The 14,051-nt window shown below is 38.5% G+C and overlaps 1 protein-coding gene across 32 annotated transcripts in view; it reads right to left on the bottom strand.

Moving 5' to 3' along the window:
• MYBPC1 (myosin binding protein C1) overlaps positions 1 to 11,316 on the bottom strand; it is a 161,372-nt gene extending 150,056 nt beyond the window's left edge. For 23 of the 32 annotated variants that reach the window (XM_089694308.1, XM_089694301.1, XM_089651797.1 and 20 more), the window contains exon 1: positions 11,162 to 11,316. In XM_089694308.1, coding sequence (XP_089550434.1) covers positions 11,162 to 11,186 — 25 coding nt within the window. In that variant the 5' untranslated portion in view covers positions 11,187 to 11,316. The remainder of the gene's footprint in view (positions 1 to 11,161) is intronic. The other 9 variants (XM_089651790.1, XM_089651794.1, XM_089651791.1 and 6 more) reach the window with 1 other exon arrangement.
• Between the last annotated feature and the right edge of the window lie 2,735 nt (positions 11,317 to 14,051).

Raw genomic sequence — 14,051 nt, 5'->3', positions numbered from 1 at the left:
AAAAAAAAGTAATACAAAATTAAAAACAATAAAAAAATGTAAAAACATTTAAAAAAAATTATAATTTTTTTTCCCATTCTGTCACCAGTCAGTGTCCCTGATCACCGCCATGCCAGTTATATGATGACGCTGTACTGCACTGGTGACAGTATGTAAAAAAAAATTGTGAAAATAATCTTTTTTATTTTTTCATTTCCCGAAAAATTATGACAAAAAAAATACAAAAAAACTCGCCATGCCTCTTATGAAGTATGTCGGACTGTCTACTCTGCAAAAAGGGGTCATTTGGAGGATATCTGTACTGTTCTGACATTCTTGGACCTCAAGAAATTAGATTGGCTATCAGTACTTCAGGATTGATCAATATTCAGATATATCCCATAGTTTGTGAACTACAAACTAAAAAATGCATCCTAATTTGGGTTATTTTCACCAAAGACATGTAGCAGAATACATCTCGGCCTAAATTTATGAAGAACAATTATTTATTTGCAAACTTTTATAACAGAAACAAAGAAAAACATGGGGTTTATTTTTCAAAAATTTTGGTCTTTTTTTGTTAATTTAGCAGAAAATAAAAACCCCAGTGGTGATTAAATACCACCAAAAGAAAGCTCTAGTTGTGTGAAGAAAATGATAAAATTTTAGTTTGGGTATAATGTTGCATGACCGCGCAATTGTCATTCAAAATGTGAGAGTGCTGAAACCTGAAAACTGGCCTGGGCAGGAAGGGGGTAAAAGTGCCCTGTATGGAAGAGGTTAAAGGCATGGGGCCGGCACTATAAACGCTTCGTATTGCAAAAATAAATTGTAAACCGAGGCATTATTTTCAATGGATTTTCATTCGTAAACCAAAAATTACGTTAACCGAGGCATTCGTAAACCGAGGTACGCCTGCATTAAGTGATATCCTAGCTGTGTGATATTTTAACTGCTATTGTCTTAAATAATGAAGAATATTCAACATAAACATGCTGTTTGTGCTTGCAACAGCTAATCTCTTTTATCCAATATAATTAAACTGTAGAAAAGGAATTTCACTCCATATTCTTAGAGACTGCAAAAGAGATTAGTAAAACAAATGAATAAGGTAAGGTATGTTGTGTGATTGTTAATAGAGTAATAGGTGTTAAGACTTACTGACATCCGCTAGAGGATTTGTAATTTATTGTGGAATTGTGATACATTTCAGTGTGCAACCTCTAATATGGCCATGATTTGGAGAGGTAGAGCTTTTATTGGGCCTAAAACCATTGTTCCCGTAAATATTCTTGCACTGCTTTCTCCAATTAATACATCATGAGTTATACTTATCAATAGGGGGGCATCTTACCAAATCCACAGAAAACATTCCCCTAAAAAGTAATATAAATATCCAGAAATAAAATGGTTAAAATACCAGGATATGTAGCACACATTAGAACATCATGGTCTCCCAAATAGATTAAACATTTTACAGATATAATTAAATACTTAAAATTAGGCAGACAACTAAATAGTAAAGTCAATCAAAAATCTGGACATCATGGTGCAACAGATAAATTAGCCGTTTTTATAACATCTTTCTAATACCCCTTTTCCATACGCGGGACAGCTTACCTACAGGCCTGCGTAAGTTGATCTCACAATTCGCACTGAGCCCTTCCACACAGACTATGTTATTTGTTTTTTATTATGATGGTATACTGCCTGTGTTCCCCACCCTTATGGACCTGCTGGTGTCTCTGCTGACTCCTGATGTGTGGATGGATGTGTATCCACTATTATTTCTCCAGCTGTGGGCTGCTACGGTGATACACCTGCTTATGCGAGATGGTGCTTGTTTATATTTATCTGTTATTAAAATTTTTTTGCTTTTTGTTTTTACTTTTGTACATTTTTATACCTTTTTATGGTATTTTTGTACTTTTGTATTGCCTTTGTTGAAAAGCAACTGTCTCAATAAATTCACATTAAACGTAATCTCTTTTCCTAACTAAAAAGACACCAAAATCCTGCTCTGTCCTCGTGATCTTAAAGAAGAACTCCGGGATAGGCAAAAAAAATCACCCATTAGAACACCCCCCCTACACAAAATACTAAACAGTTAATACAATTTTGAAAATCTGTACAATTCAGGAAACGTTTAACTGAATTTTCAGGAAGTCATCTCTGTAATTCAAAAGATAACAGCATCTGCTCTGCCAGGGAGGAGGTGTAATAGGAGGGAAACTACATTTTCCATCAACCACAGGGAAATGTAGTGAAAGTGGGTGGGAACACTAGGCCTGTACATGTTGAATGTGTCTGAGCATCTCAGTCCACCTACCACTGCAAGTGGGGCTGAATTACATTACTGCTTCTTGGAAAAAGAACTACAGAAGGGATGTGCCAAGACCAGTGGCTGGGGAAATAGGGGGCATAGCAGCCACTTGTCTTACAAACAGGAAACCAAAGAGAATTTTGAGAGCCTCCAATTGTTTTTACTGTTGACATACTGGTAAGGGGTGCACTGGACACCTTAGCTGCTATTATGTGGGCTCCCTACAGGCTAACCTGCCCTCAGTCTATCCATCATTATACATGTGCATCTACTATGGAGGCCCTCAAAATGTTTGAGTTCAGACTGCAGAAAATAATGGGGTGCCGTAAAAAGGCTCTGCAGCTTATGCATGTATTTGCAAATATGTGCAAACGAAACCCCTGTTTTTAATGCATACTGTTAGACAGGACAACGTGGTTGGCTGATTGGTAAGTTGAGCTGGGAATTTTTCTTTTTTGTTGTTTGACATGCATTGCCCTTCCATTGCTCCTTGCTGTGAAGGCCAGTTATAGATTGGGGCAGTTGACATTTGTTTGTATTGATTTCTGCATCGCTTTCTGTCAGGACAATCAGAACTGAAACCTTCCTGTAAGCACAGGAAGTGGGGGGAAATCTCTTCATCAGGGTCTATAGTGACAAAGGAGCCAGCAGATGAAACTACAGGATGTAACGGAGGACCAGGCATATAACACACCCAGAAGTGTGTTTGATGTGAAGATTCTGTTGGAAGCTTGCAGAGACTAGTGATCGAAGTTCCAAGGAAGGGTGTGAGGATAGGTAAGTAGTATTCATCCTCATTTGCAGACTGCTTTTTGAGCACACCTTTTTTTTTGTAGAATCATAGTCATTTTAATTATAAATTTTACAATCCTCAAACTAGGTTATAGCTGTCCATGGACAGACCCAACAAAACCTCCATTTTTCTCCATGCTTTCACTTGGTTTTTCAATTCTAAATGTAATCTCTTAATTAGTTGCGTAGTTTGACGAAGAGATTGCCCTCCAGAAATGTGTTAGTCTCGACTCTCAGGTGCTGAGAAATAGCCTGCTCTAGTCTGCGAGTTTGTACACACAGTTTCAAGTAAAAGGATTACCGGGAGTTCTACAAATTTTTCTTCTTTATGGGCATAATTTTTTACATTTTTAATCCAATAAATGAAAAGAGATTGCTACAGTATATTGCTGTGCTTGAATTTTTTTCCTGTTCCTATCATACCTTATGTACATTATATGTACAGTTCTATAAATCCTGTAAAATTAGAGTCAAATTCAGCGATAAAAGTTAAATCCACCTATAACTAATACTTTGGTTTTATTATGAGCATCTGAGGAGTGAATCACAAGTCAGTTTCTGATATCCCTTGAAGAACCCACTAGCAATCCATCCGTACTCTGAAATATGTACACTAACATAATTAATATGCCAAACATTTGGCACATGTCAAAGATCATTTAAATATGATTTGTTCGTAGATGTCAGTTATCACATCCCAGGTGAATAGAAGACTCATACAGGATGTAATTTGCAGACCATGCTAGTGAGATATTTGAAGAAGTCTGAGTTCAGATCTGAGACATGTCGATAGCAGATGATATGCTAACATTACTCATTTCACATTTTCTATTTAGGGAAGCTTCATAGCCTAGGTTTTAGCAACATTAGGAGAAAATTCCTGACTAGCCTGGGTAGATGACTGCGCAATGGAGAGCTGAACATATTTCAGTGAAGTGACTGCTGACAGCAATATACATGTACTGACTCTTCATTTGTAGACAGACATAGTGCTTGAGTAAAGTGCATGATGGACTGTTCTTATTTGCTACATTTTGATTAATTAACCACTTGCCTTCCAGAGGATTTACCCCCCTTCCTGACCAGGCCATTTTTTGCATTATGGTGCTGCATTATTTTAACTGACAATTGCGCGGTCATGCAATGCTGCACCCAAATGAAATTTACATCCCTTTTTTTCCACGAATAGAGCTTTCTTTTTGTGGTATTTGATCGCCTGCGTGGTTTTAATTTTTTGCGCAAAAAAAAAAAAAGACCGATAATTTTGAGAAAACTGCAATATTTTTGACTTTTACCTATTAAACATGTCCAGTTAAAAAATTTTAAAAATAAAATTTCATCAGAAAGTATGGCCAAAGTGTTTTCTGCTCCATGGGCAGCACAGTGGCTAAATGGGTAGCACTTCTGCCTGACAGTACTAGGGTTGTTGGTTCGAATCCCAGCCACGGCACCACCTGCCTGGAGTTCGCATGTTCTCCCTGTGCCTGCATGGGTTTCCTTCCACACTCCAAAGACATGCTGGTAGGTTAATTGGATCCTGTCTAAATTGGCCCTAATATGTGTATGTATGAATATACGTTAGGGACCTTAGATTTTACACCCCTTGAGGGTTAGGGACTGATGTGAATGTACAATATATATGTGTAAAGCGCTGCATAAATTGACGGCGCTATACAAGTACCTGAAATAAATAAATAAATGTCTTTGCTGAAAAAAAATATGCCAATACGTGTAAATTAATTGGTTTACATGAAAGTTATAGTGTTTACAAATGGCGGTATAGATACTGGAATTTGTTTTTTTTACTAATAATGGCGGCGGTCTGTGGGACAGCTGCAGGCATTCTGACACTAGGGGGAACTGACTTGGTGTCACTGACATCCCCAGTGACACCAATTCAGTGATCAGTGCTAATAAAAAGCACTGAAACTGTACTAATGGCACTGGGCAGGAAGGGGTTAACATGTGGAGCAATCAAAGGGTTAACTGTGTGCTGTTTCACAGTAAGCATGCTGCTATGCAGAGCCATACAAAGCAGTGTGCTGGAGCTGACAGGAGAGAACTGTATTGTTTACATACAGTTCTCTCCCCAGTCGGTAATACTCGGCGATCACTGGGTGCTGGCGAGTAATCACTAGCTGGGAACCGGTGATTGACAGCAGAGGCAGCAAATAGCGGCGTGGGTAGGGCACGCGCGTGGCTCTTGTGCGCCCTCTAGCCAGAAATGCAGAATCACATATATATATGTGATTTTGCGCACCCCTACCTTCCTGTAGCAGTATTTCTGCTATAGGACAGCAGGAAAGGATAGGTTAAATATACATATAAAAGTTAGTCATGTCACCTGTGTCTGTGAATTTGACAATGATTAATTTGCCTACCTAAATCAATTTCATATATTTTTAAGGACATGTATTTGGTACACAGATTTTATAAAAAAAACCCTGCTCTGTTTTTTATTATAGGGTGACAAGTGTGCAAAAATTTATATATTTTTTTACATTTTTCTATTTTTAATTGATTATTTATTTTAATACTGCAATTGTATCTGACATTGTATTAAACACATTGCACTGCAGATGCCACTGCAGACTGAAGATGACAGTGTTTATTAGGCTGAAGGCTTTTCTTTTCTACATGAAGCATCGAGCCCGTATGTTATCATTATATCATAGCTGACGTAGTGATCGGAAACAACTCTGATTGGTTCCCAATAGTCATTAAGGGTCTGAGTTGTCTGTTAAAGCCTGGAGTGAGAGCCAACAGCCACACCAAAGGATAATTATTAGTGTATACCAAACATAGGGGAGTCATTCTGGGGAGCAGGGGTGGACTGACCATTTGGAAACTCGGGCACTGCCCGAGGGCCCGGGGTCCGTAGGGGGTCCCATGAGATGCCCCTGGTACCTTTTTTCATAGGCTTTTTTGAGTTTGGGCAAGGACACAGGGGCCCTATGATCCCCTGTTGCCCGGGGGCCCCATGAGTTGTCAGTCCGCCCCTACTGGGGAGTGTTTATATTTAGATTGCAAGTAGTAGGGGTTTTCTGAATATTTTGTCTGTGGCCTAAAGTTCTTTTGTTAGAAAAGAGATATCATTACACCTAAGAGCAAGCAGTGTTGTAATCTCAATTAAAGGGTAGCTTAAAAATACTAGGAATAAGCCACCTTTCAACTGCGCAAGCTATCATTAGACTCTAAAACCATCAGAATTGCCTTTTGGTTTTTTTTTTACAATTGTGGCCTAGATTTTAAAGCCCGGTTGAAATGGGTCTCATTTTTTCACGATACAAATTTTGCTTCCAGACCTCACACTTCAGTGCTCTGTGCTAGCACAGTAACAGTCACACCCCTCAACACGTGTCCTCATACAAAGATACATTTTGGTGCCTATTGAATTGTACAGTTATATTTATACAACCTGTACAATTGATGTAACAGGAAGGTGGAGGTAAGACATGAAAATAAGGACTGTATATACAATGTCTATCTGACTCAGTACATATGTTCAATTGGGCTTTAAAATCCCTGTCTGCCCTTCCCTCTATATGCCAGAATCTCAATGTAAGGCCATTGACTACAACACCTCTCCTACCTGACTTGATACCTGGGCACGCTGGGGATGATGATCTATGTGATTTGGTTTACTGTTATATTTTCCTGTTCCTCTTAGTATACTTGAGGACAGACTTCTTATACCTTCTTGCTCAGACAACAGCTGTCTTTAGTTTTCTTTGACATTACTCTGTAATGGAAGTGCTTCACTATGTCTGTACTTTTATTTTGCAAAAACGTTATTAAACACAGATTGAACATAAAATCACTGTTGACCAAGGACTCAGTGGGGTTTATTCACTAAAGCTGGAGAGTCCAAAATCAGACTCCCTTCTGCATAGAAACCAATCAGCTTCTAACCTCAGCTTGTTCAATGAAGCTTTGGCAATGAAACCTGGAAGCTGATTGGTTTCTATGCAGAAGGGAGTCTGATTTTGGACTCTCCAGCTTTAGTAAATAAACCCCAATGTGTCACTTATCTAGTTTCACAAATTTTTGGTATAGTGACCAAAAAATGTGATTCTTAGTAGAATCAAACAGAGCAAATCATATCTAAAATGATTTGTGAATCTAAAAGATAGGTGATTGCCCTCTATTTTGGGTCTCTAGGCACAGTTAAGAAACATCTGGGATAGACTATGGAGTAGTAGAGACTCTATGGTTAATATAAAGTAAACATAAGAAGTCACAAGGTTTTGAGAGTGTATAAGTTGAGAAAGTGTTGAGACATCTTACTATAGGCTACTAGGAACTATAGAGGTGGAAAGATGTCTAAAGTTGACAAGAAATTTTAATTTGTCACGGGTGCAGTCTAATAGATTATAAAGGACATATAACCAAAAACGCAGATTCCTATATATGCAACAAAAGCTGGTAAAACTTCATGTATTTACAAGCCACTATATATTATCCTAGATAGAAATTTAATGACAATGATGATGTTTCATGATTATCATTAGATTATCCATCCAAATTAAAAAATAGCTTATGGTGAGGAATTAGTAATTAAGCAAAAGTCTTTTTACTTAGCTAAATGTTCGTGTATATTTCAATCAATGGCAACCAATGATTACAAAAGAAGTTACAATCCACCTAATTTGCCTATGAATTAGTTTTCATTGGATCCTAGACACAGGATAATTACCTAAAGGGAATGGGGAATCTTTACTCAATAAATTGATTGAAGATTCACCTCAATTATCCAATCACATGCAGACTCCTGTTAATTAAATATCTGAACACCATTGGACATTCAAAGCGAAAATACTGTAGCTACAATTTATTCAGTAAAGAGTCTCAACTTCTTTAGTAAATCGGTCTCTGTATCTAGACTTCTCTAAAAGCTGAAATCAAGTCCCTTCTCTTACCCATTACCCCCACCCTGTCATTCAATGGTCAAATTCTGGATTAACAGTAGTCAGTAGAAGCTCTGGTTTGTGACAGCTAATGACAGGAATGACATTTAATGCCAGGAAGGGGCAGGAATTAATCCAGTGTTAGTGAGATGTTGAAACCCTGTTCACAGCATAGGCTTAGAAACTAAGGGACTGTACAGGTACACAGGAATTGATTTGAAGGCGAACATCATGTGCTAGCAACACAAGATACTTGTGCATCAGCACTGTTCTTACCTCATAAACCAGGTCAGACTCACTTAAATTTATAGCTTTTAACTTTAGGTAAAATCTAAATATGTTAGAGTAGCATAGACACTAGTCGATTTCTTTTTAATCCCCATATTTGTTTGTTAAAATAGTTACATTATGCAAACAAGTGTCAAAGTTGGCAAATCAATTGAAACTTAAAAAATGTCCTACAAAACATTTAATTTATAAATATGCATTACTGCTATTAATATTAGTTTGCCATATTTACATAATTTTCACTCAACTGTCCAATATCATGTATCAGAAGACTGAATTTCTGCATAAAAACATATATAATATAGCACTTGCACACCTTACTAAGTTGTAAACTACTTCACAGGGGCGGACTGACAACTCATGGGGCCCCCGGGCAATAGGGGATCATGGGGCCCCTGTGTCCTTGCCCAAACTCCAAAAAAGCCTATGAAAAAGGTACCAAGGGCATCTCATGGGGCCCCCTACTGACAACGGGCCCTCGGGCAGTGCCCGAATTTACAAATGGTCAGTCCGCCCCTGCTACTTCATAATGCTTGTTGCTGGAACTATGGTAGCTTTCCACTCCTCAGTTATGTTCACATCACATGGTGGAAACAATCTGTACATTTCAAGAGAATTTTAGGGTATTATATGAAAAGAGATTGGTTTTCCCAATACTGCCTAGAAAGTTTAACACAAACATGCATATTCAATGAAACAATGTCAAGAACAATGATGTTTAACAGTAACCAGTCATATATGATCATAGATCAGTTTGATCGGTTTGTATGGGTTACTGTACCTTGCTCCTTGCTCTTCCCCTAAATAATAAGCTCATAAAAGTGCTATGTAAAGCCAGTTTGAGTTTAGCTGCACTAAATGTCCCATGTCAAGTGAGAAAAAAACAGATATAAATCATCTATACTACATGTATCATAAAATATTTATATTTTACTTTAATGAATGAGAGAAAAACTCATAATCAATCAACCAACCAATCAGTCAAGCAGATCACCTTTCCAAAAAAGAAGAAGGATGTTTAATTTAACCAAATGAAATTGGTTTGGAGGTAACAGACTACTACTGTTGTATCAGACAACCCTATTCTGACAGCTGCCTCTAAAGCTGTGACATAATCATCAACCAGCAATGGGAATAACCACTCTGCATGGTCTGGGCAATAAACAATGTTAGGACATTTATATTACTGCTCAAGCTATCTATGTTTGGTCAGAATTGTGAGCCAAGAGATTGCTTGTTACAGATATTTTCAGAGTCACAAAGCTACAGCTGAATATTTAAAGTGCCAATGTGGGATATAAGGATTCTGATATAATCTCCTGGAATGCTTTGCAGTGGAAGATACTCCTCATGGCATGCTCTCAAAGATCACAGAGCAGAATACAGAGCTTTATTTAAAACGACTCACCAAACAATAAGCTTGCCACCATATCATGCCCTAAAATTACAAAGAGGCTAATCACTGTATTAAAGTATTACATAGATTTATGTCTAAAATGTTTTTTTTTGTGCAAGAAGTGTATTAAACTGCATTTAGAAAAAAGATGCCCAAAAATGTTCATTAACCAAATTGGCATGTAGATAAAAAAGCATTGGACATTGCTAATAGTATCTTGACTGTTCCAATAAAACACACACATATTGCTCTGATTATCTTTTTAGACAGTTCTCATGCTTGATAGATTTTTGGATATCTGGTAACAACATTTCTTCTACTAAAGTTACACATATATGACTATTTTAGTGAAAGTTAGAAAGACAAGTATCTGTTGCTGTGGGTTATTACCAATTATTTCCCACATTAGTAATTAATTATGGTTGAGGTATTGTACTATTCAGCAGCATGTACAACTTTGTGGTTCACAGACTGTATATAAAGTAGGATCACTAAATACTTAGATTTGCAGAAAAAGAAAAAGTTCTATGGAGTTGATTTTATTCAAACTAAAAAAAGAAATTTAGAACAAATGTAAGTTTAACAGCGGCCAGTCAGAATTATTGATGGTCCAGTAAAATGAAAAGTGAAACCTGATTGGTTGCTATTGGCAGCAACTTTTGTCCTCATTTCTTCTTTGATTTTAATTAATTAGTCCTTTAAGATGGTCATAGCCTCATCATCATTCCACTAACAAGTCAAGTGAAACTGAGGTATAATCTTTCAACATCCCTTAATGGTGCAAAGAATGATTACAATTGATGATTTCTAAATAAAACCTGTGTGATTTTTTTTAGATTAGTTACTACTTTGCTGGAAATTTCTCTAAAACAATTATAAATTAAGCAGTCAAGTGGAAATCAAAGTCTTTGAAATACTGCATAGGTGAGCATAGAAAAAAGGAATGTAGATGAATAAATAGGTTGTAGGAGATCTGAAGGTATATGGTGGTTTTAGATTTGGAGAATTTTGTAGGTGATGCTTGGTTGTATTGGATGAATTACTGCCCTGTGTGTGCTTGGTTTATGTCCAATACATAGTACATTATAACATGTTCTTTCCTCTGACATGCCAAGAGACCCTATGAGATAAAGTAGTTTCAGCTTCCATCTGGTTGCTCCAGACAGAACATAAAAGCCCATGCAGCCAAGCAAACGTCAAGGAATAGGACCAAAATATTTATCTTATCTAAAAAAAATGCACACAATTAAAAAATCATGCTCACACACTTGTCATTACTGTATAAAAGATAAAAGAATGATATTACTATGGAATAGCCTATTAGTTTCATGCAGAAGAAGCTGTGCGTTTTTTTGGATCTGTTTATTAAATGCCATGTGCCTGATCAGTACTGGCTGTTTTTGCTTTGTGTTAATCGTGATGTTTTATTACCACTTGAAAACTATTAGATGTAGCAATAAAACGAGAAATGCTCACCTGTATTCTTGGTTGGTTCTGGCATTTTAGCAATGATTCTTTACTCCAAAAGAGTATTGAATCTCCCAGAAAACAGAAACCAGTTTACCAGCAGCCAGGTAGACACACAAGAGAGAAGATCAGCCTGAGAGCAGAGGCGGAGAGGAATTCCTCCACTTTATATACAGCATTGAGATATCAATCAGAGAGCACCTCCTCTGTTTACTATGCAAATGTGCAGAAAAGTGACAGTTATGGGAACTCTCCCATCTGTTGTCTGAACGGTCTGCCTCTCTCAGCTTTTGGAAAGAATCTTTGTTGCATCTCATGTGGCTGATGAGAACATCTCTGAGCTTCTAAATTCAGCTGCTCACACAAACAGATAGGAATCAGTGATGGTATTAAAGGGTACCAGTTAACATTGCTAGATATATCTTCAGTCTTTTGTTTCAAGTGATTGAGTATTTAGAAACAGAATAAAACTCTAGACAAAAAACTTACAGCACTGTGTCAGACACCATTTAGAGGTAAACAGTACTTTTAAGCAATACAAAAGTGTTAATTTTACCATAAAGTAATACAAATCAGTGGCACGATATGGGATTTATACAAGACCCCTTTTGGTAATTTATACCCAGTCTTGGACCTTCTCAGTCCTGCCCCATCTGACTACTTCTGTATAACACCACAAATTTATAAAAACAATTATATATATATATATATATATATATATAGTAGATATAAATCCAAATCCCAGTGCTGCTGATCTCCTTCAGCCTATTTTAGCCATTTCCTGTCTTCAGATTCCAGCATTGGCCGCTCATCGTTGCTGTGGTCCAGCTCCTTGATATTGCCAACAGAGGACCATGCCTACCCAGTGTGTGTTGCAACAGCTGCTTTAAGGCCTTATGTACATGGGCATATAACAATTCCTGCTTTAGATTTCTGCCAGGAGGTGGCAGAAAAATCCAGCATAAAAATGATCAATCTGCTGTGTATGTGGGAGTCATGTGTGTTTAAGTAGGTAAGTCGTAGGTGTGTAATATAATTCTATGGGCTAGAACTGTGTCTCTCAACCTTTTTTCAGTCAAAGCACCCTTTAAAATGATGGATAGTCCCGAGGCACCCCTTAAAAATATGGACAGTCTTGAGGAACCCCATTCTAAAATGTGGTGCCTCTAGACTGCCCATAAAATTAAAAGGGCACCCCATTCTAAAATGTGAAAAACTATTCTAGTAGTTTTATATAGCGCAGCAACATCCACACATGTAGGACACCCAACATTAGAAGTGAATTCTTCCAAAGCAAATACACTTTTGCACACTGGAACTGACTAGTATTCCAGTGTTTTATCCGTCACTGAGCTAATGTAACTCCAGTATTGATGGAGAGGGGCAAAAGAGGGTCAAACTAGGATGCTGTATAGGCAACTGATATCCTCCTAATCAGCTGATGATGTAATTTGTTGTCAGGACGGTGGCGGCTAGAAGGTCATAATGGTGCACAATGACAATCTGTGGCTTTGTGTGACTAAAAGGCAGGCTTGTTCCAGCCTCTGGCTTGTATACAAGTTTTGGGCAATTGTTAGATATTTTTCCAAGGCACCCCTGAAGAATCCTCAAGGCACCCCAGGGTGCCTGGGCACCCTGGTTGAGGAAGACTGGGCTAGAACATTAATTTGTTCTAACCATTACACTGAAATTACATGCATACGCACACACAGGTTTGGGGCAGTTGTTTTAATTCCCAAAGCTGCTCTAAAAAACAAGTATAAATGTTACAAGGTGCATGGATACATTGGCTAATACTGAACTGTACTTAGAGGCAATGCACAATTGGAAGACCATTGTTACCATAAACCAGGAAGGTCCTGGACAAGGACTTACATGGTAAACTCAAGGTATTCTTTTAATAAAAGCTACATATTTAAAAGGATGAAAACAACTTGTGAAATTACATCAACATGTTAAAGTGGTTGTAAAGGCTCAGGGTTTTTTACCTTCATGCATTCTATGCATGAAGGTAAAAAACCTTCTCTGTGCAGCAGCCCCCCCAGCCCCCCTAATACTCACCTAAGCCCCCGCTTGATCCAGTGATGCACACTGGAGTCTCGGCTATCCTGAGACTCCCTCTCCTCATTGGCTGAGACAGCAGCGGGAGCCATTGGCTCCCTCCGCTGTCAATCACAGCCACTGAGCCAAAGAGAAGAGAGAGGGGGCGGGCAGAGCCACAACTCCATGTGTAAATGGACAGACGGAGCAGCTAGTGCCCCCATAGCAAGCTGCTTGCTGTAGGGGCATCTGACAGGAGGGAGGCATGCATAATGCAGAATGCAAGGGTAAGGAGAACATATTGCACAGTGCAGTGCAGTGGTCAGAGTGGGCACTGTGCAGGGTACAGGGGTAAGGATTGCATATCTCAGAGAGTGCAGGGGTCAGAAGACAAAAATACAGAGACAGTACAAGGGTCAATTATCACAGAGAGTACAGGGGTCAGCAGTGGGTATCACAAATAGTGCAGGGCTCAGGGTGCTGTCAGGGCCTGGACTTGAACCTGGGACCCCTACTGTGTCAGGCAGTAATGCTTCTACCTGGGATGCTGGATAACACTCTGCCTGATCTATTGGACAAGCCTGCCTTGAGCCTTGTTTTCATATGAACATTGAACTCCTTGCTCCTCCCATGAACTTCCTGATTTAAGCCATGTCTCTGCACTTCCTGTTTGCCAGATTATTGTGCCTTCTCCAGCCAGTATCTCACTTTTGTCTCTCCTGCTGCCGTCCATACCTTCGCTATGGACCTTTGGCTTGTTCCTTGACTACGATTCTGCCTCATCCCAACCTGCTACCGCTTGTTACCGACCCTTGGCTTGTTTACTGACTACGCTTCTGCTAGATCCCTACCTGCCACA

Source organism: Staurois parvus, unplaced genomic scaffold, assembly GCF_062004578.1.
Source record: "Staurois parvus isolate SC_StPar_1 unplaced genomic scaffold, SC_StPar_1.0 ptg000025l, whole genome shotgun sequence".
Classification (NCBI taxonomy): Eukaryota; Metazoa; Chordata; class Amphibia; order Anura; family Ranidae; genus Staurois; species Staurois parvus.
The sequence above is the reverse complement of the archived record's forward strand: the minus strand, read 5'-3'. Positions and strand labels throughout refer to the sequence as shown.